The 27,161-nt window shown below is 32.3% G+C and overlaps 1 protein-coding gene across 1 annotated transcript; it reads left to right on the forward strand.

Annotated features, from left to right (window-relative positions):
• On the forward strand, nt 1–26,110 carry LOC140445461 (retinoid-inducible serine carboxypeptidase-like). Its single transcript, XM_072537490.1, has 8 exons — nt 1–120; nt 6,258–6,533; nt 9,825–10,009; nt 10,275–10,385; nt 11,015–11,204; nt 17,956–18,180; nt 19,881–20,035; nt 25,957–26,110. Exons 1-8 carry the CDS (start codon nt 75–77, stop codon nt 26,023–26,025), a joined length of 1,257 nt encoding a protein of 418 aa, XP_072393591.1. The 5' UTR covers nt 1–74; the 3' UTR covers nt 26,026–26,110.
• Nucleotides 26,111–27,161: the final 1,051 nt, after the last annotated feature.

Genomic DNA, 27,161 nt, shown 5'->3' on the forward strand with positions numbered 1-27,161 from the left:
CTTTTATTAATAAAGCCGATAAACATTTTTAACGTGTTTTCTCTTTATTAGTTATTTTTGTGCGGTTCGTCAACATGTTAAGTGTCACGCTTATCTTGCTACTGTTTGAGTTAACATTTGGTAGGTCTCCATTACATTTTTATATATCGAAAAACTTTATCGTAGTGATATTTTGCAGATTTCTTGGTGTATTTTAGCAAAATAAGATAGCTTTACGCATTTTTTTAACAACAGTTACTATTTGTAGTATCATATGGAAATTAACGCTAGTAATAAAATTGTAAATTCTTTATTTTACGTTTAAGCATTTAATTAATCTCTCCTTTCACATGTCATTCTATGTATAACCTATGCTTTCTCATTTTGGAATCAATTGATGCCATCTTTATACTTCCTTTGGTGTATTCATTCGTAATTTTATCCTTTTTTGTTAGTTCAGTCATCTTTTTAAGTATTCTAATTTATTTCACATTTATTGGTTGTTCCTATTTCTATTTAATTGCCCAATATTAAGTTCCAAATGGCTTATCTATCCCGCTTTAATTCTACTGCTTTAACTGTAACGAATCTCCATCTGTTTACATGTTACTCACTATTACTGATGCTAAGTACTGAAATCTGTTAGATTTCACAATCAATTCACAGTCCAAAGTTATCATCTTATTTGTATTATTTGTAGTATTAACACCATTTTTAATTAAAATTACTGTCTTAGCCCATCAGCGCCGAAATTATTAATTTATGGTTTTTTTATTATTTTTTGCAATATTTTTAATGGGCTGAAATATTAAGTGTTGCCTTAAAGCAACGCTAGGAGCTTACACTACCTAGTTTTTATTGAAAATATTAAACCAAAAATTAATGCATTTGGGATACAGTAAAGTAGGCAATAAAACAAAAATAGAGATTTATTCATAAAAAAAAATTAATTCGGTGTGGTTAATTATAGAAATTTACACTATCGAGAGTGAAATGGTATAAAACAAGAAGTGCATAGTCCAATATCACATTTCAAACACATTGTTCTAACGATAGATTTGCTTGTTTTAGACGCACATCTTCTCTTTTTTAAATCTGGAATATACTGCATCAAATGATTGATGGTTTCAAAACGAATGTTATCAGATACTCAGCTATCGACAGATGCTGTCAAGGAAGCCAACGATCTTCTGCTTCCTTTGCTAAGTACACTAGAATTCGCTAAATATGTGCTTACAATATCTCTTGTAAAATTTAATTGCAACACATTTTTTCTGCCAGTTTTATTATACAATCTCCAACTATTTTTTAATGCAATGTCGAGCATCCGTGTAAAAATTGGCCAATACCATTTTTTGTCACGAATACTGATTCGGTAGCAACTTACATTCTGATCCATTTGATCAGTTCCCCCATAAATGTGTTGCACTTGGCGATCAATTTCGGTCTAGAAACAAGTATGTTTCGTTTAAGTTTCTGAGAAAATCTTCTTACTTGACCTACTTCTTAAGTACCACAGGATAATGAAATCATTGTCAGTACTGCATTATCCATCCACCGGACATATAAATTGCTTTTCTCGGTTGGCAGACCGTCTAATAGCAATAACAAAGAACTAGCAGCTTTTCCAAATAGTTTTTCATAGTCCTGATTTTAAATTTTTTCCTTGGTATAAGTCCAAGTTAACTAAATACCCATATTTTGTGTTGACACACCACATTTTGTATCCAAATCTAATTGGCTTTTCTCCAATAAACTGCTTGCTGCTATGTCTGCCGAAGTATTTTGTCATACCTTCATCGTAAGATAAATGTTTTTCCGGTACAAAATTTTCATCACAACTTTTTTTAAGCATGTCCATAAGAGGTCGTATTTTCCGCGCCTTCATTTTGGTTGATTTTGGTATTATATGAACAGTGCAAAAACCTGCAAATCTTTAAAAATTGATCTCTTCGCATGGCCTTGGATACTGCATAATTTTTTATATCGTCATTATAATCCCAATAATATCACTTGGATAGGTAATTGATTATTTCCACTTATATATAAAATAGTAATAAGCAAACTGATCTCCTCACCTGTTATCTTGGGATCGAGAGAATTTAAAAATAATACATAGCGACGACTTTTGTCCACTAAATGTTTAATAATGCATCATTTAAAAATTGTTCAAATATTTTCGTTGAAGACATTTGTTTATATTTAGAATAGTCGTGTTTTGGAAATGCCGATGCACGTTTTTTGTCAAAGTCTGCTCCCTTTAGCCATTGAGGTTGATTTTGATGCTCAAGAAATCTCTCTGAAATCCAAATTTTTACCACTTCAGATTTAAAATTATGGCCAGGAATGTATTCATTCTGTATAGAATCTTCGTTCAACCCAATTATTTCAGTGTTTAGTAGTCGTATTTCTGCTCCGACACGCAATTGACGGGATGAAAGGTTATCTACCAGCCTAGAAATGGTAAGGTATTAACATTACATTACTAAGACCATACATTTTTCTTATAAAAGATTTGATTACTATATTACTACATAACCTCCTTCATCTTCATCTCCTGAATCCTCGCCAGTGTCTACATTTGTATCTGAAGGTTCTACAAAAATATCGCCATCTATTTCATCATTATAAATGATATCAAGGGCTTGAGCAAGCGAAAAACCTCGTCTAGAACAAAAATGATAAAGTTTAAAATTAACCTTCCGCTACCGGAGGGGGGTACAGATTGTACCCCAAATTTAATTTTTCATGAATAATTTTTTAAAATGTTAGAATTTTGTTTAACTGTTCTAGTTACTTCTTCATTGGGATGTGTAAAAGCATATCCAACTATTTGTTTTCAATTTGACATATTTTTACCTATGAAAAGTGCAGCACTGTGCTTGGGGTACAAGTTGTACCCTCTCCGTCAACCGCGGTACAGTTCATTGCGGTCGATGCCACTGACTAAACCAGACGTTTTGCGCACGGCACCAAACCTTTTGTTTGCAATAACACACAAATCAGTTCTATGGATCACTTAGTGTTAACATACCGTTTTAGTTTATCCATTTGTGATTACACGATTTACCGATATGTCGAAAAAAATCAAGTTAGACCTTCGGAAAGAACAGGATCGTAAAACTGCAATGCAGTGGTTAGAGGAGCGTGATGATGATTACCTTTCCGAAAGAGATAGTTTATCGGATGATTCAGAATTAGATGATAATTTAGAAGTAGCGGAATATGAGCCTGAAATGCTGCAGGTAATTTTTATTTTTGTTTTATGTACGATATTTCTATCTTGAGTTTATTATATTTTAGCCATCTGAGAGCGACAGTAATGATTCTGATAAACCAGTTTTGGGGGCAGTAGATTCCACATTTATTTCCAAGAATGGTACAGTTTGGAAAAATCGTCCTTTACGACAAACTAGATGTCGCAAATAAAACCAGGGCATACAGAAAAATCTAAAAATGTCGCTAAAATTAGTGATTGCTTCAAATTATTTGTAGATGAGAAAATTGTAGAGATCATCGTCAAGTGTACAAACCAGAAAGTGGAGAAATACTTTCAGGATTTGAATGGGAAAAATCCTAATAAAACAAGAACCTAGTTGCCCACTGATTCAGTGAAAATTTATGCGGTCTTGGGACTCTTGATTACGGCGGGTGCGCTAAAAGCCAATAGGGAACCAGTGCACTTTTTGTGGTGTCAAAACCCTTTGTACAGTCGATCTATTTTTCCGGCTGCCATGTCACGCGACCGATTTCTAGATTTAATTTCACTTATGCGATTCGATGATTTGAACACTAGAGAAGAACGTAGAAGTTCTGACAAACTAGCAGCTTTTAGGGAAGTGTTTACAAAGTTTGTAGAACACTGTAAAGAAAGTTTTAAGTGCCACTCTCATCTAACTGTTGATGAACAACTTGTAAGTTTTAGAGGTAAGTGTCCTTTAGAGTCTACATTAAATCAAAACCAGCCAAGTATGGCATCACAATACGGGCTCTAGTTGATGCAACAATCACCTATGCTGCTAACCTTCAGATTTATACTGGAAAAGATGGTAACAAACCAGAAAAAACCAGGGCAAAAGAGTTGTACTTGATTTGGTCTCATTTCTAAAAACTGGTTATGGCATCACTACTGATAATTTCTTTACCAGTGTTCCCTTGGCAAAACAACTCCTAGATCGACAAATAACATTATGTGGAACACTTCCAAAAAACAAGCAGGATATCCCTCTAGCCCTACTACCCAATATTTCTAGACAAGAAAAGTCCTCAGTTTTTGCCTATACTGAGGAAATAACACTGGCGTCTTACGTTCCTAAAAAGAATAAGGCAGTAATTTTAGTGAGTACAGAACATAACGACGATACAATTAGCGGAGAAGAGAAGGACTGTAAGCCAGACATAATCTTGCATTACAATTCTATAAAAGGTGCCGTAGATACTATGGATAAGATGGTAAATGAATATTCTTGTAAAAGAGCCTCTAAGAGATGGCCATTTGTTTTGTTTCAAAATCTTCTAGACATTGCAGGTCTGAATGCATACGTACTGTGGACGACAAAGAATTCCATTCGTGCATATGAAGCTTCTCACAGACGCAGAGAATTTTTACTAAACCTGGGTTAAAAACTTATAAAGCCCCATGTCGATAGGCGACTACAAAGTCCAAAATGTATGAATTATGCCCACCGCCACCAAGGGAGAATCGCGAAAACGACGCCACCATCTTGAAATCCTCAGGGCGATGTTTACTTTGTCCACGCAAGAAGGACCGCAAAAGCAGAAAAACTTGCAATTCTTGTAAATTCTTTGTTTGTGCTGAACATCAAACAACCACAACAATTCAAACAATAATATGTACAAAATGTAAAGCTAATCAAAAAAACGATAATTAATTTTTTCAAGACACCATATATTTTTTATTGTTACTTATATTCAATAAAAAATACTTGCATTTGTTTTAATTATGTTTTAACTAAAATTATTGCATTATGTTAATATTTAATCTATAAAAATGCATGGAGTACATAATGTACCCCCTCCGTCAACTACAAAACAACTTGACCCTTCGGTAGCGAAAGGTTAAGGTAGTACAAGCGCCTAGTGTTGTTTTAAAGCAACGGCTGAGTTACAACAGGTACTGACAGGTTGATATTTATCATTCATATAAATCATTTAAAATATGTTTTGTTAGTAGTATATTCAACACAAATTTAACATATATACATAATTTATAAATAAATTATGCATAAATAAAGTTTTATTTATATCGAAATTATAATACTAACTGAAATCGAATGTGCATTATTTTCAAGTTCTGATATTATACTATACTTTAAATGCACCAAACTAACAAACAGTTCTTAACACCGCAAAAAATACGCATAACTGAGTGTGGACGATTATGGTTGATGGAATTGACAAGGTCACACCTCTTTTATGGTTGTTTTATGACTTCAAGCTCCTCGCACGGCGCTAATGGGTTAAATCTGTTTCTTTAAGAACTTCAACTAATACTAGATCGGCATGCCTTAAGCACCAGAAAATATCAAATTCTAGTTTCCTGTTAATCTGATTCAACACTAATGAGAATAAGTACTAAGCACTCATGCAATCCTATCTTTACATAAAATTTATCAGTTTATCCCATATCTGTCCTAATACTAGTCGTTACTTTCTTATACCTATCTAGATCTATTCTCACTGCTCACTCCTTTGTTATTGAAAAGAGTCCCAGAGAACTTCTTGAACAACTCTTTATTTTATAAAAAAAACAGTGAAGTAAAAAATTTCTTTTGTAAAATGGTATAGAATTTTTAAAAATTATCAAAAATGGATTTATAAATTTTATACATCCTAGTATCCAGTTCACGATAAAGGTGGAAACTGATTCATACCTACTGTTTCTCGACGTATCATAAAAAACCAATCCCAAGGTTATCCCAAGGTATCCCATTTTTATTACTGAAAACTTTGTGATTGGAACGTGTTTATCGAAAATCTATCCATACCAATTGTTACTTGCATGCCAACTCTGACCATCCACCTTCAAAAATTAATTAAGTTATTAATATCCTTGTCTCCAGATCAATACGCCCTTGCGATGATGCAAGTAGACCCACTGAGCTCTCTAGTTTAAAACAAGCCCTTTATCCAAAATGGTTCCGCGGCGACTATATCATCCAGAGATATAAATATTAGATAGATGATCGAAGACGAACTTTTTATATTAATTTTTATAATGATTCATTTTAAGTTACTTTTTTTTAAATCTGCTTTAGCTAAAACTGGTTTCGGTCCAGGAGAACAAGACTGGGGTTACGCAACTGTAAGAGAAAAAGGTCATATATTTTGGTGGTTATACTACACCTCTGCAAATGTGAGTCATCCAACAGAAAGACCCTTAATAATTTGGTTGCAAGGAGGACCTGGGGGATCATCCACAGCAATAGGAAATTTTGTAGAACTAGGTCCTCTGGATAAAGACTTAAATGTGAGAAATACAACGTGGGTTCAGCATGCTAATGTGTTGTTCGTTGACAATCCTGTTGGAACAGGTAAGTAAATTTATAAAGCTCACTATATGTCTTAAAATACCTTAAATATATTTAAAGATACCTACTATACCTTAAAAATCAAGACTATTTCATCATCATCATAGGTCCCCCTTATTTTCCTTATTTTTGTTGATTGTGCTCTATGTTGAGCAATTTTCATCCAATTTCTTGACGTTTTCTTGAGATCGTCAGTCCAACGAGTAGAGAGTCTTCCTCTACTTCTTTTGTCTAACCTTGGCCTCCACTCAAGCAATCTCTTCGTCCACCTTTCCTCACTGATTTTGGCGACGTGTTCGGCCCAGTTCCATTTCAGTGTGGCAATTCGGGACTGTTCGGAACTCCTGTTCTTTGTCTTAAGTCTTTATTTCTAACTCGGCCATGAAGCGATATACTCAGCATTAACCTTTCCATTTTCCTCTGAGCTATTTGCAGCGTTTTAGAAGTTGTAGCTGTCAATATCAAAGTTTCGGCACTATAGGTCATCACAGACAACACATAGGTATTGGTCAAACGTTTTACGTTTTAAAGAAATTGGTATATCGCTTTTAAAGATGCCTTTGAGTTTTTCATAGGCTGCCCAGGCTAGGTTTATTCTTCTTCGTAGTTCGCATGTTTGGTTTTCTCTTGTGATCTTTATTTCGTGTCCAAGATGTATGTATGTTTCCACCAGCACTACTTCATTGTTTCTAATATTGATATTTTCCCCTAGGTACTAGGTTTATCATGAATTTTGTTTTGGAGGTGTTTATTTTAAGACCCACACTGGCACACACTAACTGAAGTTCATGTAGCCTTGTACATATCTCATTCAGGTAGTCCGAGAACAAAACTATGTCGTCTGCGAATTTCAAATTTGTTAATATTCTACCGTTAATGTTCAGGCCTTTATCTTCCGAGTCAAGTTTTTTACAAGCTTATTCTAGTACTGCGGTAAACAGTTTAGGCGATAAGGTACCCTGTCGGACTCCTCTGCCGATTAAGACACGATAAGTGTTTTTATGTAGTTTCACCGAGATAGTTGCGTTCTAGTATGTATTGTAAATTAATCATTTATATCGGTAGTCAATGCGGCATGTTTGTAGTGCTTCCAGGATTATGTCAAATTCTACCGTGTCAAAGGCTTTATGAAAATCTACAAAAGCAAGAACGAGTGGTTGATTGTGTACCATAGTTTTTTCTAACACGGTTTTAATGCTCTGTATCTGATCAATTGTTCCAAATCCGGTACGAAATGCCGGTTTGCTCTATTAGCTGGTAGAAATCAGATTTTTCCTCAAGACTATTCGTGACTATTCTTGTAAGGAGTTTGTATAGGTGACTAAGAAGACTTTTAGGTCTGTAGTTTTCTAATTTATTGGGATCTCCTTTTTTGAACAATAGAATTACTCAGCATTGTGCCACTTGTCGGGTATAGTACTGTCCAAAAGCCACATGTTAAAAAGGTTTTTTATTTTCTTAAGTAGGCAAGTACCTCCAATTTTGATTGCATCAGTAACTACACAATCTTCGCCTGGAGATTCATTATTCTTAGCTTTTCTTAGGGCTAGTTTTATTTCGTCTATTGTCATTTCCAGTAGTAGTTCTGATCCTTGGTTGACAATGTCCTTTTTCCTTGTTTATATTTCTGGTACTTGATCTTCTCTACTATTTTCTTTGTGTTGGCTTGTGAACAGCAATTTGTAGAAATCTTCAACTATTTTAAGGGTTTCCTCTGTGTCGGTTGATGACAATATCTCTTGCCTTGTCTAACAGGTTTGGATAATTTTTTATTTAATTTTTGTAGTTCTTCGGCTTTAGATTCCATCTCGCTTCTTATTTTACTTGTTTTTTGCATAGTTGACTGGTATTTTGGCTAGCAGATCTTTGGCAATAGTATTTAAGCAGTGTTTATTTTTGCTTTATAAGCCTGGATTCTTTGCATAAAGGTAAATTCTGATCATATCATAATAGAAATATAAAGACTGCATAATGAATAAGTGCAATAAATATATAACGTAAAGGAGAATCCAAATAGTATTTTCTTATGACATCTTAAAGTAATTACAATTTTATTGGAAATAAGCCTCAATTGATGTTTTGTTTTTTGTTACTTGGTAAAAAATTCTTCTTATAATTTAATTTTATTTGATTTACTTATATTGATAATTCAGACATATTATACATTTTAAAGTAGACAAATTTAAAACGATATTGCCATAGTGTTGAGTTACATTCCTGAGACGACTTTATTGGAAGATAGGTCATTAGATTACATGAAATCAACTTTAACTTGAGAATATTCATCAGAAAAATCATGACAAGTGATTTATCTTTAAAAAGACAACCACATGCCATGATGAGAGTGAAATTCTCCTGTTTGAGTGATTTCATAGTAAATTATTAAGAAAAAGCAGAAACAAAACCTTCCTATTACTATCCCGACGTTGTAAGTAAGTATTTGGTCTTACATTTAGTTTACTCCCAATAAATATGGAGAAAATGTATACGTAGAAAATATCTCAATATTTACCAACTCACGAAAAAGAAGAATATAGAGTATTATGCAAACTTGGATTGGAAAGGTCTATTAAAATGAAACAAAACATAAGCGAAGAGGAACTAAAGGTTATAGAGACTTCATAATGACGACTTCATAATTATCCTACCAGCAGACAAAGGAAATGCAACTGTAATAATAAATAAAATTCAATATCAAAACAAAGTTACAGATCTAATAATAAAAGGAACTTATACAAAATTAATAAAGGATCCAACAAATCCTTTTGAACACGAAATATGTAGAACTTTATTCAAGTTTAAAGATTATTTAACATTGTATCAAAGAAGATTAATAACAAATAATTACAGCAAGACCCCTTATTTTTATGGGAGTATCGAAAGTTCATAAAACGAATATACCACTTAGACCTATTTGTAGTAAACTGTCAAATTTCTCCTTGTAGTAAACTGTCAAAATTTTGATTAAATATTATACAACCATTTCCAAATAAAAATGACGCATTTATAAAAAATACACAAGATTTTTTAAATATATTATCGAATATTGAATTTAATTCAAATAATATTTTAGTAAGTTTTGACATAAAGAGTTTAATATAATCTCTAATAAGTAAAATATAATCAAGATAAAATTAGACAGTAATGATGCATGGTTAAATAGAAGACGATTAAATATATTAGCTATAATGAAGTTATTGACATTAAGATCCAATCTATAATCTCAGCAAAGTACTTTCTGTACTACCATTTTAAATTTTGCGGATAAACTGATTTTTTTAAATTATCTTTTAGGTTTTAGCTATTTAGATGATGGTGGTGTATTTGCCCAAAACAATACTGAAATTGCACGAGATTTTATAGATTTTCTAATACAATTTTATAATAAATTACCAAGTTTTAGAACAGTCCCACTGTATATATTTGGCGAATCTTATGGAGGAAAAATGACCGTGGAAATCGCTGTGGAATTAGATAAAGTAAGTGATTTTAAGTCGGTTTAAACCCTGACCAGAAAACACAAAGATTAACTTAGTGTAAAATTCAAATGGAATTGTTACTTATAATTTTACGTAATATTATCCTAATTTTTTATATTCCTTTTTTTCTTTATGTTTTATTTTTTTGTTTTAACATAAATATTAATACCGCTTAAAGCGAATATTCAGCTTTCATATACATAATAAAAATAGTAAGAGCAGCACTCAATAAAGATGTTAATTAAAACATTTATATAACTTTTAGGCAATCAAAGAAAAGCAGATTCAAGCAAGTTTTAAAGGTATCGCATTAGGAGACTCGTGGATTGCACCGATTGATTATGTTTTTACATGGGCTCCATATTTATTTAACTTGGTAAGACTTTTAATTTTCTGATAAGCCATTTATATTCCTTCAGAAGGATACACCTCTACATTCAAGACAGAAACTTATGGAGTCTTGCATTTTACAAAGAAAATAATCCGTTTTAAATTTTGACTGATGAATATATGCACCAACAGTCAAGTGGTTATGAGAAGTCTCACCGGCCTTAAGGTAACTTTAGGCAGAACATAACAGTATGAGACAGGTATGAGTGCCATGTCATTGAGAAATATATGGTAATACCTAATGACTGGTTAAAGAGAGAATCAAGCTTGTAGATCAGCTACATAATACTTTAATCTAGAGACGGCTTTAGTAGCACCAAAAAGCACCGTACGAACAGAAAAAAGTCTGAAACAAGCGAAGCACTAGATCCCAGGCGGAAAACACTTTTTTAGACTACCACATGACTCCAAAAAGACATGGTATCCATCTACTATACTTGTGCAAGCTGCCAGAATGTCCCAGGGTTGAGTATTATGAATAAATTAAAATGAACCGTAAAACAATTGCCTGCAGTTCGATTGATTTAAAATGGTTTTCAAAAAAAGATATTTTTGATAATAACGTTCTTTATTTATAATATATATATGTGTGTATATGTATATTCCATATTGCAGGGACTGATTGACGAGAAGGGCGTTGACCAAATTAATAGTATTGCCCTAAAAGTTCAGAAAAGTTACGAAGATGGAGACTATAATATATCAACAGACTATTGGGCACTGGCTGAATTACAAATAGTTAACGAGACGGGTAATGTGGACTTTTACAATGTCCTTAAAAAGATTAATACGGATCCTAATTTTGGTAAGAACTAATTTTAAAGGTAAACAAATATTTTCATTTTATTTTTTATAGGCCTGTACCGTTTACCATTCGAAATATTCCTGGATATTAGAGATTTTATGACAATAGTTATGTTGGTCTTTCTATTGGTCTCTAGATTGTGATTTAAATCTTGATATTCTTACAACTCAAAAACTAGGTTTATATGATGCGGTTCTATACAGTGTTTCTGTGTTTAATCCTTTACAATATTCTTTTGATTTTGCATATTTGTCACATATGAGCCGTCTAGTTTCAAAACCAGGTGCATCCATTTTTGTCAGATTTTATTTTTATGTTGTTTTGATTGAGTTAAAATATGGATCCATATGTGTGCCAAGTAAGAATATTCAAAACAATGTACATCCTATTCGAATTAATTAGCTAAAGTCAAGGTTGGTTTCAAAACCAGGTAAGTCTCAAAGTTTGCAACAAAACAAGGTAGATCCGCTGGGGGGAGGGCTTTCCGCCAGCCGCAGCGCAGAGATCTTGCACCAACGTCGCGTAGCTTCCGTTGTGTGATTATTGTTGCTTTGTTGCTTAAATTGAGATAAGATGTGTTTTGGTATTATTTTGGTTTGTTTTGTTCGGTTTTTTGATGGAAACTCAACCCGTAGAGTATCCTGACTTGGCCAGGAAGAATAGAAAAGAACCTGAAAGTTTGAAAAGAGCACGAGAAAAGAGGCAAAGGTAAAGCTGTTGAAGATTGTATGTACTTTTTATTTTCTTTGAAAACTTTGTGTTATATGCAGTGGCGGATTAAGTTCGTGGCCTGAAGTCAATGCGAGAACAAGAGGCCTTATTGGTTCTTAGGCTTTAAAGTTTTTTTAACCGATTTATATGGCATTGATAATTTATTATTATGGGTAGCATATTTTTATCTGAAATAAAACGCCGGTTACTTGAAGAGGTTTTTTGCAGCTTGGGCTTACACCGATGTGTATTGCTACTACAACAAGGTGTTTTTTACAGATATGGTTCAGATGGATTGCCGAAGAAAATTACTTGCAATCACGGAAAGAAGGGAAAGGCATATCACTGTCAAGAACTTACATACACTGACCAAAGATATTTCCATAGCCAATTTTACAAAACTATAAAAAAATTAAACGAGTTGAAAACATATCAAGACTCATTTATTTTAAAGTTATCAGACCCGTTTAAACCAAAATCTTGTAAAATCTTAAACAATGCAAGAGGAAAAAACAAGATGAGTGCTATTTACTTTGTATACAAAAAGTCCTCGAAGAAAGGAGTCCATGTGTGCAAAAAGGTGTTTTTAGATACATTAAGAATCAAGCCCAATCGTTTGCTGGGTGTTCTAATCAAAAACTTTAACACCAGTGATCTACCACACGAAAAAAGGGGCGACAATCGGAAGCGCAATTTATTTTTAGGAAAAAGAAAATCAATTATCACTTCTATCAAAAGATTTAATGTACTTGAAAGCCATTATTGTAGATTCAAAACTACTTCTCGCCAGTATCTGACTTCAGATCTGAAGATTTCATTAAGACAATGTGGCGCCTCTACAACGCTGAGACCCAAGAGGAGGACCGAGTAAAAGAATCGTATTTTAGATATGTTTTTAATACAAATTTTAGCTTGGGATTTGGTAGCTTAAGAACTGATGAATGCTCCACATGTCTTTCCTTGGATGAAATAACTTAGCATTGTGATGACGTATGAACCAAAACAAACTTGATGGCGCAAAAGGGATTGCACAACAAGCTTTCTATTAGCTTCTAAAAGAAAAACTGGACGATTTATTGACGCTGTTCTTCGATTGTCGAAAAAATCAAGTCCTACCCAAAGTGCCAGACCAAAGCGTTTATTACTCAAGGCAACTCTACATCTACAATTTAACCATTGTAGTTGGTGACTCAAAATGCAACCAAACCAAAGAAAATGTATTCATATACTACTGGACAGAAGACCAACACGGAAAAAATGCAAATGAAATAGCATCTACTGTTTTCGATTGCCTAATGAAATTGAACATTCCCGAAACTGTGAAAACTATCCGCCTTGCTTCCGACGGATGTGGAGGGCAAAATAAAAATTATTTTATGATGAGTATGATAGCGTTTTGGCTGTTGAAAAAAGCTCCTGCAACTGTGGAAAGAGCCGAGTTTGTGTTTCCTATAGTGGGCCATTCTTTTGTCCCATCCGATCGGGTATTTGGTAGAATCGAGAAGGAGATCAAAAGAAAACCATTGATCATTGAACCAGCTGAGGACGTTGAAGTTTTTTCAGTGATTCCACTGTATGGCTTAAACTATGATTGGAAATCAAACTTCGACGTGGTGCTTCCTCCTACTTAGTGACACTTCCACTTCAATCCTTCGAAAAGGTTTCACTTCAAACGAAGTTTCAAGGTCAATGATGTTCTTACCAAAGAAGAGGTTATCTATAGATCAGATTTTTGCCAATACAAGGAATTTTGTAAGAACGGAAGTAATTTTAAAGGTATAAATGATCCTCAGCTCATTGCTACAAAAACAGGGACAGTTTCCGAGCTAAAAGCCACAGATGTGAGAAAGTTACTGGAAAAACATTTCGGGGAAGATTGGAGCCAGCACCTCACTGAAGAAGACGGCTTAGTTATCTAACCATTCGATTTTGTTGCATTTCAATAAACAAAATGAAAAATATAAAAATTGCACTTTTATTTTTATTTAATTTTTTTTTATAAATTAAGAATTTAATATATTAATTTAATATTATTAATAGCTTAAACTTATGCAAAAAACTTCTTTTCTTAATACTTAGTTTTAAATCCATATAAATCAGCTACAGTTTGTTTCAAAACAAGATAGATCCACAATATTGGTTGCAAAACCAGACACATTACTAAAGTAGGTTTCAAAACCAGGTAGATCCAAAATTTAATATTTTTTTTTTCAAAAACTAATTATTGGTCAAAAGTGAAAACACAGTCAAGCATCTACGAACAATTTGTATAAAATATTTAAAAAATAAATAAATAGAAAACAAACTAGTTATAAGTTTTTCCTTCTTCCTGAACAATTTGTTCAAAACCAGGTAAGTGACTTACCTGGTTTTGAAACTAGACGTCTCATATCTCCATTCACAATTTGTTAACTTTTTATTTGTTTTGTTTGTTACGTCATGTCGTTCACTTAAACTCATTTCTCTTTACAGTCCCACACGAAATTTTACTAAAAACTACCCTATTGGGTGTCAATGTAGAAAAAATTTGGGAAGGGCTTAAATAAAAGACTTTACGAAACATAACAAATTAAAATAAGAAAATTGTGAAAGGCACAGCCAAAGGAAATAAAGAAGCTTAATGTATGAGAGAGACCACTGGAAAACTCAAGGATGGAATCGGCCAATTTTCATGTCTGTAAAAGACATTAGAAAATTTAACAAGATGTAGATCCAACAGAAAAATTTAAAAAAATAAATTACCAAACAAAGAGTGTACTATATTGACCAGAAGTAAAGATTTAGGTGCCGGCGAAGTGTACAGAATAGGCTTCGCCAATTTGTGAGCTCTATCATTAAAAAGAAATAATTTGGGTTCATGTTAAAGAATAAAGAAAACACTATACAAAACAATATTACATGTATAACTCCATTTTATAATAAAAATAATATTTATAATTATATAAAATAGCTAAATCGGCCATCTTCTTCTAAATGTGCCTATCTTCTAGATATGTTAGCGACCATATTGTCCCATCTTATTTTTTTCTCGAAATAGATAAGTTGATGTTAGACCAGTCCATTTCCTAAGATTGGCCAGCCAGGATATACGTCTACGTCCAGTGCCTCTCTTACCTTGCCTTGCCTCTTGTCTCCTTGCCTCTCTTACAATCTTGCCTTGTAGAATCAACTGTAGAAGTCGGTATTTATCATTACGTATGATGTGGCCGAAGTAAACCAATTTTCTGTTTTTTTATGGTGTTAATAATTTCTTTGTCTTTTCTTAGCCTCTGGAGAAAAGTTATGTTACTTGTGTGGTGTATATATCCTCGACATACGTCGATTGCACTACATTTCAAATGCCTCTAATCGTTTTATGGCATCTTCTGTAAGGCTCCAGCTTTCTGCTTCATAGAGGATGACACTAAAAATGTAATATCTAAGAACGTAACATCTTATGCGTATATTGATACTTAAAGATAAGTTGCAGAGAATCTTCCTAAGGCTATTGAAAGAGCTTCTGGCTTTTTCAATATAAGTTTTTATTTCGTAGCTGTGATTCCAAGTATCCTTAATAATGCAGCCCAAATAGCGTATTTTTTCCACTCTTTCTAACGGTGTATCGCCTATCGTAATTTGGGCGTTTATGTTGGTGTTCTTAATAATGATCATTCTTTTTGTCTTCTTGCAATTAAGTCTTAAGCTGTATTTGTTACATGCTCCTACAACGTTATCAATCATCCTTTGGAGTCCCTGCGGACTATCTGCCAGCAACACTGTAACGTCTGCATATCTAATATAAGTTGGCCATTTACAGCAATCCCATCTTCTGATTCGTCCAAGAGCTCTCTAAAGATGTTTTCAGAGTATATGGTTCATGGTATAGTTCATTTTCTAATCATACTGTTGCTTTTTGTTAGAGATGTAAGTTTGAGATCAGTTTTATATCCTTACCATCGAGTCCTGATGTTTTTAGGATATCAATTAGTTTCCCATGTGGGACTTTATCAAATGCCTTTTCGAAATCAAATAAACATGCATACACATCGCAGTTAAATCGGTCATACCTTAATAGTAAAAATATGTTTAAGTCAACAAATACCTAAGCCTTTTTTCTGCAGTTTCTCATTTTGTATTATAAAATGGTCAAAAACGGATATGGAAAGTCTTAAGCGGAATGTAAAAACATTTCTCACAAATGCGCAAAAACACCATCTACGCAGTGCAGCAGAGAGAACAACATTACCGCGGTATCAAGGAGCAAGAGACCTTATGGACACAGGTGAGCAACCGGATAAACATGTTACTAATTTAAGAACCTAGGTTGCCAGGCGTTTGTCGGAACTGATTAAGAAGAACGCCAAGACTTGGTAGGAAAGATTCTTCACCAAGAACTAGCTAGCAAACTGAAACTTCTTCAAAACGACCATCTCCCTTATTATCAATATGTCCCTGACATAATGCTCGAAAACGACAACTCTAAATTTTACTGGGACCACACTGTGCCCACAGACTAACAAATGGTACATAATAGGCCGGATCTCATACAAGTTAATAAACTTACTAGATTGACGACACTAGTAGATGTGGCTATAACTAACAATATTATTCTGCGTGTTAACTACAACGAAAAAATCGCCAAGTATAGAGACCTGGAAACACAAATAAAGAGACAATGGAAAATGGAAAGTACTCAAACAATACCTATTATTCTCACTACTACGGAAGTTATTCCAAAGATCCTCTTAGAGAACATAAACCAACTGGGTCTTAATGACATTTTAATAAGACCATGCAAAAAGCAGTACTACTCTTAACATCTATATACTTAAGACATTTTGTGAAAGACACTCTGGCGTACCAAGTTACCTAGGGATCGATAACACGGAACGAGTCACACCAGAGATCAATCCCTTTCATACTGTAGGTATCTGGGATGAGTGAATTTTCCCCTTAGAGGTAGTGTGAGCCTTATAGCTAAATCTAAATAAAATATATGAAAACGCTATTTCCAATGATAAAAATAAATGAACCTTTCTTTATTTAAAATCCCTAAACCTTTTAAAATTGGTTGACAATTCGTCTAGTACTGAGATGTCATATACCAAGAAAAATAGGGAAGTATCTTGAACAGATACTCTTTCATTTTTTATATATAGTTTTTATATAGTATGGAAATAAAAAAAATGAGCAAAAAGAGAGAAAGCTTTACAAACGAAGTTTTACGTTAAACCTGAAAAAATTAATCATTTTTTAGCTAGACAGGAAAGCTAAATATTAATTCAATTTGCGTTTTTCGTAGGATGATTATAATTTGAACAAAAAAAATTTTAAAAAGAACAAAATTTATAAAATTGTAAAAAGGAAAAATTCTAAAAATTTGTCAAATATGTGCACTTATCTAAGCTAGGGTCTTAAAGAGCCACAATTCTTGTCTCTAACCCTTCAACTACCCCAGCTTTCGATCTCCCAAAATTAAAAGCTTCTTTTAATATAAAAATTTTTATTTTAAAAAATAAAACATTATCCTAATTACAAGTAATAAGAAGGTTGAGACATTAAAATGAGAAATTTATTAGATATCAAATCATCAACGTATGGAATTATCAATTTCCTTATCGACAGGTGATTTTCAATGGAATATGAGAACTAAATATTGATAATTTTACATCCACACATATGTGCTGTGGATTGTCTACCAATAGTAGGGGCTCCATAGAATATCCAGCTAGGTTGCCAGATCTTACTCCGCTGGATTTCTTTTTGTGGGGATATATTAAATCAAAAGTATATGTCACTCGACCCAATAATATCGACGAACTTGACGAAAGAATTCGTTTTGAAATTCATGCCAGTCGACCTGAACCTCTTAAAAATATGCTGAGTGAATTTAAGAGATATTATCAAGAAGTGAAAAGATCTTAATTTAAGTATTCTATTTAAACTGTTTTTTATGTAAACACGACGTTTTCTGCTTAAAGGGTTTCCAGCACAAACGTTAAGGCTATAAATGTAAATAAATTATTTTAATTTTCTAACCTACAAATTTTTTATTTTTTAGTTAATGAAGATTTACATTATAGCTATCTTAACAAAATACTAGATGAGGTAAAAAAAACCTTAAAACTTAAAGCAAAAGGGGTGGCAGATTCAAGTCCAGTCTTTGAAGCACTTTCTAATGATTTCATGAAACCCGTTACCGATTTAGTGGAGACGCTCCTTAATTCAACAAATATTACAGTTACAGTATACAATGGACAACTGGATTTAATTACTGATACACCGGGTAGGTACTAATAGTTTTAAAAATCAGTTAACATATGTTTTTTTCATAAATTCTTAATTGTTATTAGCCATACGTCATAATGATACACTATTACAGTTTCTCATTGGACGGTCGTAGCTCAATGCTTATTTTACGGACCTAACAAGCTGGAGAGTCCAGGTGCGAATCCCAACACTGCCTATTTCAATTTCTAATTTAACTAAACTACCACTGTACTTGGGAGTGCACGTCAAGCTATCGGTCTCGGCTACGTTAATGGTCGTTAAGTCATGTTAGGGTCACTTGCGCGACTTGAAGACCCTAACAGTTAACCTTAGGCAGAAGGTTACACGAACTTACATACAGATCCTGCTCATGTTTTCTGTGTTGAGCTTTACAGATTCTTAGTGTAGATTTTTATTTATAATATATAGTATAATAATTATTTTCATAATATAAAACAGTCTAGATAAAAATGCTTCGTTTTCATTTTTGAACAGTTTTCTAGAATTGCAGCGCAGTTTAAAATTGCTTTCAAAGCATTTCTTATCAAGTAATATATTTTGTACATGTAGCGCCAATGTAGTTTGAAATTTTCAAAAATTATGTATGTGTAATATTTGCTTTTGGTTGGTAATGATTCAAGTTTGTTAAATCCTGAATTCCTGTATTCCTTAATCAAATGTGTGGATGCCTTTACATTTTTGGGCGCACAAATCAATCAAAGGAATTCCGTGAGTAGCGAAAGTTATACACGGATTGCCAGTGGGAATCGCACACACTATACTGAAAAGATATTAATGACATCGAAATTATTAGACAAACGAACCAAAATTACTATTAAGAGACAATTAATTAAACCTATAGTGAATTGTAAATATAAGACCTGGGTAATGAGAAACAAAATATGAAGAGAAACAAGACATTCGAGGATAAGATACTGAGAAAACTATATGGTCCAGTGCAAGACGAGAACAGCACTTGAAGAATCATAAGAAACTACGAGGTTAATGAATTGAATAAAAGGCACGATATTGTACGATTTGTAAAAATCAGAAGCTGTCATAGCTGGGATATATCTAGAGTCAAGAAAGTATAAAAGCAATAAGGAAAATATGATAATGAAAGCCAACCACGTTAAAACCAAGACGTGGTTGAGAAGGTTGAAAGACAATGAAGGAGACAGGAAAACTATAAACGTAAGACCATGTTGAAGAAGGGCACAAGAGAAGTGTGAATGAAACGACATAGCCGGACAGGCAAGGGTCCATCCAGGAATATTACGCAAAAAAAAGTTGAAGAAGAAGAAAAATTCCTAAATTAAAACGCTTTAAGCACAAATATTTTTTCTAAAATTAGGCAAACATTTACATGAATACAGTATTTAATATCATTTCAAGAAAAACTGGTTGTGAATAGGTCTAGTAACACAAATGTGTTATAAGTAGAAAATTTATAGGGTTAAAAAACAATGGCTACAATATTCTTTTACTAGAAAAGCACAAAAAAAAGTCAATTCGAGAATTCTGATTACTTCTTCGTATATAATTTTTACATCATTAAAATATTTTTAAGCTATTAATTTTGTTATTTCTGGTGTATGACAGTTTCAGCATCAACAATTTTTTTTGGCACAAATGACGGAATTACAAAAATAATTAAGAGATAATTAGATAAACACAAATAGTATATTTTGATTATTAGTAGTATTATTTTTGTAGGAACTTTAAAATGGATTAACAATATCTCCTTCAAAGATAAAGACTTGTGGAAAAAATCAGAAAGAAAACCGTTTGTTGTGAATGGCATTATAGAAGGGTTTGTTAAGAAATATCGAAACTTTGGACTCTACTGGGTTAATAGAGCTGGTCACATGGTAAGAATACATATTTTGTTCCGTTTTGTAGAAGTTTGTATTTTAAACTTATAGATAAATACATATAATATACTATACCATAGAATTACTAAAAATATTAACCAATCGTATTTTTTTATGTCAGATTGTGACTTTCCTTAAATTTTGTATTTTAAACAAGGTGTATTCCCCGTTAAAAAAAACCCGAAATTTTAACATCCATTTGAATGTCCATATTCGGAAAGCTACCTTGTATTTATAACTTCAACAAAATTAATTTCAATTTCTTCCTGTTCTTAAACTTGATTTTTCAGTCCCTTACCTATAATGTACTTAGGATTTCCTCTACTTGATCTTCACATTTGTTTTCGGTTTAACCCTCTTTTTACTTAACACTAGGTATGCCTTAGTAAGTTGGATTTATCGATATAGTATACTAAGGATAGAGCCTATTGATATTTTTACAGGTAGCTAATAGACGACGGTACTGACGTCCCATTACTAGCTGCAATGTTCGACGTGAATTTGATAGGTGATTAATTATTTCCTGATATTTTAATGTTTGTTAAGCAGCTAACATTAGGTGTTCAAGTCAATAATTTATTGTATTCTTTTTGGTAAATTAATAAATTCGTTCAATTTTTAGTATTTTGCATGCAGTCACATCAGTGGCGATGCTCAAATAAGTAATATTTTATATGCTTTTATGTTATAAAAATATTATTTTTTAACTTATCAATGTTACACGTCATTATATCTTTTATTGAAATATAAATAACAACGAAAAGAAATAAGTGTTTTACATATTTATGTACCAAAAAATTTTTTTCGTACACCACTTACATTCCGGAAAAAAGATCAGCCATTACTTCTAGCTCCTTTGGACGCAAGTATTTTTATTCGTAAGTTCCATCCTTATTATGTTATATCGATGGTTGGATATATATGAAAAGCTTTATATGCAAGGTCTAAATCCTAAAATCCATCATAGCTAACAAACTATTTTAGTCGTTTGTGAAAAAATATAAATTTTGCTCACTATATTTTTGACAATATAAAAAAAGTTATTACAAATAAATAAATCAGAATTAACGAATTAAATTGATGAACATTAACCTATTAAGATGTATAAAAACACAATCATCTTTTGATTTGGCAATTTAACGCGGCGACTGTGTGGGGACGTTTTCTGTCAGTAGCTGTGTGTTTGGGTAATTACCACCCCATTTTTTTTACATATTTATGAAATTGGAAAAATATTTTATTTTTACATGCAACCTTAAGATTTTAAATCATGGTTATATTGTTATATATCCCTCGTCAAATTTATTATCATTTTAAAAATTTTCGTTGAAAAGTTCAATGATTCAAAAAAGATATTAAAATCTAGTTTAATAACCAAAATTTTTGTTAAATAAAATAAAAAAAAAAATAAAAAAAAATACAAAATGTATAAAAAGTATCCAAAGACTTTTATTTAAATAGCATAATTAACAATTTTTTGCACATTTATAACAAAAATATACACAATGTTCAAGACAAAGAAAAATATCACATTTCGCACATTTCTTTTGACGCTTCTTGTTGGGAGATACTGGAGTATCATTTCCGCTGTCATTTTTTTTAAGTTTTGCCCTTATGTCTGATTGTATTCTTACTTCGTTTTTTAATATAGGATGTAATTAGTGCCAAACCAAGTTCTTTAAAAAAAATCTGCCTTTTAGTTTTTCATTTGGATGGTTATGTTGATAAATAACGTAAATATTTATTCCTGCATTATTAAGCAGAAAAAAAAAATGTTAGAGGCGATCGGTTGCTATTACGAGACACATTATTTTACGTAGATATTTCGTCAATCATATCTATGCCACCTTTTGTGTCATGTCTATAATCTTAGGTTTATTTGTTTTGTGGTCAAACTCTGTATCATAATGAAGTGAAGAATCTATTAACACTATTTTATTTTTCTTCGGGACAAAGGACACCAAAGAAATGTCTCAGCCCTTTGCTGTTCATAATTGTTATAAACGAATTAAAAAGAAATACTAGAGTAAGAACTAACCAATTACAGAAATTAATAGGATACCATAGATCACAATCGATTACAATAGAGCTCTTAACGTATGCGAATACATAGTACTAATAGTAGATTCCAAGAATAAAATTTGAAAAGTAATGGATATATAAATAGAATAAATAGAAGAACTTAAAAAGAAATAAACGAGGAAAAAAAGATAGATGAGATAGATGAGATAATGATAATCAGCGGCAAAGAAGATAAGGACAATGAAATTCGGATAAAAACTAGAATTGGAAATAGTTACAACTTACGAATACCTGGAAAGTATAATTACTCACGATGGTTACTCAGGTTGTTGGTTCTGTTTGACTGTAGAGATTATTACGAGATTGGTTTACCACTGATATGGTAAAAGGAAGGGGAGAAAAAAAAATGAAAGAAAACGGAGAAAATAAACTAAAGAAAATAGATCTGTTTAACTTAAAATAGATGTTTTTAAACGTCATTCTTAATTTTAATCATCCCTTGTTTTAATAAGAATTTTCGATATTGTCAAAAAATAATTGTGTTTTACTGTTGCAAAAAATTCGTATTTTTTGACAAAGTGTGTCTTAAAGAATTTGGTAACTTTTAGGACATTTTATAAATAATAATAATAACTTTTTTCTTAAGGTTAATAGCGAAAATTTTTTTCCAATGGTTCCAACTTACTCAGACATATTGTATATAGCTTTTATTGCAAATGCATTTTGGTGGGCCTATTTGGTTAATTATCTGTACAGTGTGTAAAAGCCAAATGGAATAAATTCATTATTTAGGTTACTGTACATATTTATAAAAAATCCCGAAACACGTCAAATTTAAATTAAAACTTGACATTCTTTAACGTGAAAATGCCTACCTTCAACCCCCTTAGAATGACAGGTACAACCCCCAATTTTTAAAATAGGAAGTATAGGCTTGTGATATATTGTTTGAAAAGTCTTTTCATTCTCCATTCAAAAATGTTGTCGCTTTCAAGTTTATTAATATTAATTAAGATAAAATAAATTAGAATCATGTGGTTACCGAAATTCGCTAAAATATACTCAAAACTTATTTCCCGTTTAGGTCTTAATAATGAGAAAGTGAACAAAAACCATAGCAATGTGGTTTTTATATGGTAACTATTAAAAAACTTTAAAGAATTTCCGTGGCAACGTTATTTTAATACGCATTAGTAAATTGTTTTATTTAAGTTGTCAGTATTTTAATTTAAGTAAAAAGTTCGTTCAATCCAATTCTGAAAAATGGTTAGATTAACGGAAATGCATAAAATAACAGTTTTACAAATGATTGGTTACGGAGATATCACCCGAATACAACAGGAAATAACTCGCCTATTTCATGAGAAATTTCCTAATTTACCGCCTATATCCCAAGGAACAATAAGTAAAATAGAGAAGCAGTTTCGCGAGTTTGGTCATGTAAGGGAGATAAAAAAAGCAGCTGCCAATGCACTGAGTGATGAACTCAAATTAGATGTGTTGCTTGAGTTTCAGGAAAATCCACAGGCATCCACTACATTCAATGCTAGCCATACATCGATAGTAAACATATTAAAAGAAAATAAATTGCATCCCTATAAGATGATACCTACTCAGGAGCTCATGGAAGACGATTTTGATACTAGAACTTTCTTTTGTGAGCAAATGATGGACATGTTGGATAACAATATTATCCAATTAAAAGACGTTATGTTTTCTGATGAGTGTACTTTTTCACTTAACGGTCATGCTAATCGGCAAAATTGCCGCTACTGGGCCACGGAAAATCCTCACTGGATGAGAGAAGAATACACTTAATATCCTCAAAAGGTTAATGTTTGGGCAGGGATTGTAGGAAACAATATCATTGGTCCCTTTTTCATTAAGGGCAACTTGAATGGCAACAATTATTTGGCACTACTTCAAAATGATGTCATTCCAACGTTGGCTTACTTTTACTTTATCGTGTCCGGACATGTCATTCATAAAATTTCGGCCCAGTATCGGGCTACGTCGGTTCCATCTTTGTTGGCGAGCCACAAATCTTCGAGGGTACATTGATGAGGACAGTTTCTGCATGTAAGAAGATGTTCCATATTCTGTGTTTCTCCACAGTCACAGTTCACATCATCTTGGTCGATTTTTCCCCATTTTGCCATGTTTGATTTTACTGGAGCGACCCCCGTCCAACGTTGGCAAATTTATATCCTGATCCAGGAAACCCTCAAGTTCCAGCGAATACGATATGGTTTCAGCAGGATGGAGTAACACCACATTACCAACGTAATGTCCGGCAGTACCTCGATACAATATTTCCCAATCGGTGGATAGGGAGGCGAGGATCGATTGAATGGCCAGCGTGATCACCTGATCTTACATTATTAGATTTCTTTTTATGGGGATATGTGAAGAGCTATGTGTACAAAACTAAACCTTCTGATTTAAATGACTTAAAAGAACGAATAACGCTTGCGATTAGGTCGATCACGGCTGTTATGTTAAATAATGTTAGAAGACAGTTTTATTTGAGACTAGGATGTTGCCAAGACGTTCGCAGTGAACATTTTGAACATCTACTTTATTAACATTTATAGTTCTTTTTCGTGTTCTACATTTTATTACGTTTTGCATTACATTTTAGTTTTTGATTGTATTGTAGCGAATTTCGGTAACCACATGATTTTAATTTATTTTATCTTAATTTATCTTAATAAACTTGAAAACGAAAACATTTTTAAATGGAGAATGAAAAGACCTTTCAAACGATATATCACAAGCCTATACTTCCTATTTTAAAAATTGGGGGTTGTACCTGTCATTCTAAGGGGGTTGAAGGTAGGGGTTGCATTTTTACATTAAAGAATGTCAAGTTATAATTTAAATTTGACGTGTTTCGGGATTTTTTATAAATATGTACAGTAACCTAAATAATGAATTTATTCCATTTCGCTTTTACACACTGTATTATGACCTAGTTGTCGTATTCTCGTTTGGCAGATTTATTAACAAGAGGATGGTTTTAAATATTTATCTTTTTAAATTTAATAGTTGACAGGCTTGGCCTCGATCATGTAGGCAACAGCATGGTTATGGTTGAAAAATCTGAGGGTGGTTTTTGTACTCTAGGAGTATCAAATTCTGACTTAGTTTTTTTGTTTGTTTTTAGTTTGTGTAATATGTATCGTAGTTATGGACGTGTAAAGCAGATTTGTATTTGTGTATTTGGGTTGCATATGTGTTGTGTATAAATTGAAGGTGACATTCTTCCGACTTATTATTACTTCTCTATTGTTTGTATATTCTTGTTATTGGCATCTTCTTTTAGTATCAGCAGCCAACACCTGTTACATTCTGCTGATGGTTTTTTTCTATATTTTTCTTTGTTAATTAGGTAAACGCTGCTTTTTGACTCTTTTTTTATGTCTGTTTCTTTCATGATAAATGATGCATCTTTCTATCGTAATCTGTATGTGCTCGTTGTCCCATGTATATTTGCATATCTGTGATTTGTCAAAGTCTCTATTCTTGATGTAGGTTTCATGCACATTTATCCTAACACTTAGTGGTCTTGCAGTTTCTCCCACGTAGAAATTATTGCATTTACAGGGTATTTTAGAGTTGCAAGTTTTTTGATATTTCTTGTTCGGTGTGGGGTTTTGTTTTAGACAAGATAGATCTCAGTGTGTTAGTTGTTTTAAATGTTGTGTTATTTCATATAATTCCATTTTACTTTCATTTTTTTAAAATTATAAATAAACTTTGATTACACAACTTACAGAACATAAACTCAAAATGTTTTAAAATTAACTCTTAAGGAAAGTTACTGAAGAAATCGAAGTAGATAGACAAAAGCGTGCAAATTATAAACCAAAATTTTTATTTTTTTTATTTTTTAGGTACAAAAAGACAATCCATCTGCGATGCACTACATACTCAAATGTGTAACAAATAATTTCGTGGTTTAGTTTATTTGTCAAGTTATTGTTAATATAAATAACATCCACAAAATGTTAAAGATAAACCAGAGAAAAAATAAATTATTTAAGGTAACTCTGTTTTTTTTTTAATGTCACAGATAAAAAATAGAAAAATCTGTTTTACTGGTAGTGTAATAAATGAAGAATTGGAAATGAAAAATAGAGAATAAGTAGGATATTTAGTTGATTGAGGAGTTGAATAAAAAATTGGACGCCAACTATTTTTAGGATAAAAATAATAAAATAAAAGATAAAATTAATAAAACAATTAAATCAAAAGAAATTGAAATAAAATAATTATTAAAAGTATTATATTATATATTATATTAAATAAAATTACTAAAAATAACAAATATGTGACGTTTATAATGTTATAAGGACACAAGCAGCCTTTACTACGTTTTCAATTTTGTCTGTATCATTGAAATATGAAAAATAGGAAATCGGAAAGCAAGAATATCTCATTTTCACATTTTCAACTATTTGTCTTGATCGAAATATCTGATAGTTAAAAACCTCTATTACGGGAAAATCAGGGCTTGCCTGTCTAAATGGTTTTATAATATTGCCTGTCAAAGGAAAATCATAATCGGAGACAAATACATATGGAACATTTTTAACGTTTTCAGTGACATTGTCAGGTTGAGGAAAATGCAATTTTTCTTTATCATTTTTTCGTAGAAACGTGTATTCTGTAATAGACCACCGTCAGATATGCGACCATTGGTGGCAAATCTACTAGAAGGAAACGGTAAGTTGCATCAACAATAGCAAGTAGAACCACACTATGCTTTCCTTTGTAGTTGTAATAGTAAGACCAAGATTCTCTTGGGAAATAATTTCAATATGCTTTCCATCCATGCCATTGATGCAGTGTGGAAAATTTTATTGCTTTTCAAATTTGTTGGATATATCTTTTCATTTTTCTTAAGTATTGGGAAACTGTAACATAAAAATAAAAGTTTTAAAGTATAAAAAAAATAATACTTTGTTTCCAGGTTAACATTGACGACCCATCCCCAGAGGAGATTCAACCGCCACCCATGATCGCCTACATCACGATCCGCCACTCGAACCCACGACCGGGAATAAACGAACGGTGCCAAATAAAAATAAAAAAGCAA

Source organism: Diabrotica undecimpunctata, chromosome 7 (assembly GCF_040954645.1).
Source record: "Diabrotica undecimpunctata isolate CICGRU chromosome 7, icDiaUnde3, whole genome shotgun sequence".
Classification (NCBI taxonomy): domain Eukaryota; kingdom Metazoa; phylum Arthropoda; class Insecta; order Coleoptera; family Chrysomelidae; genus Diabrotica; species Diabrotica undecimpunctata.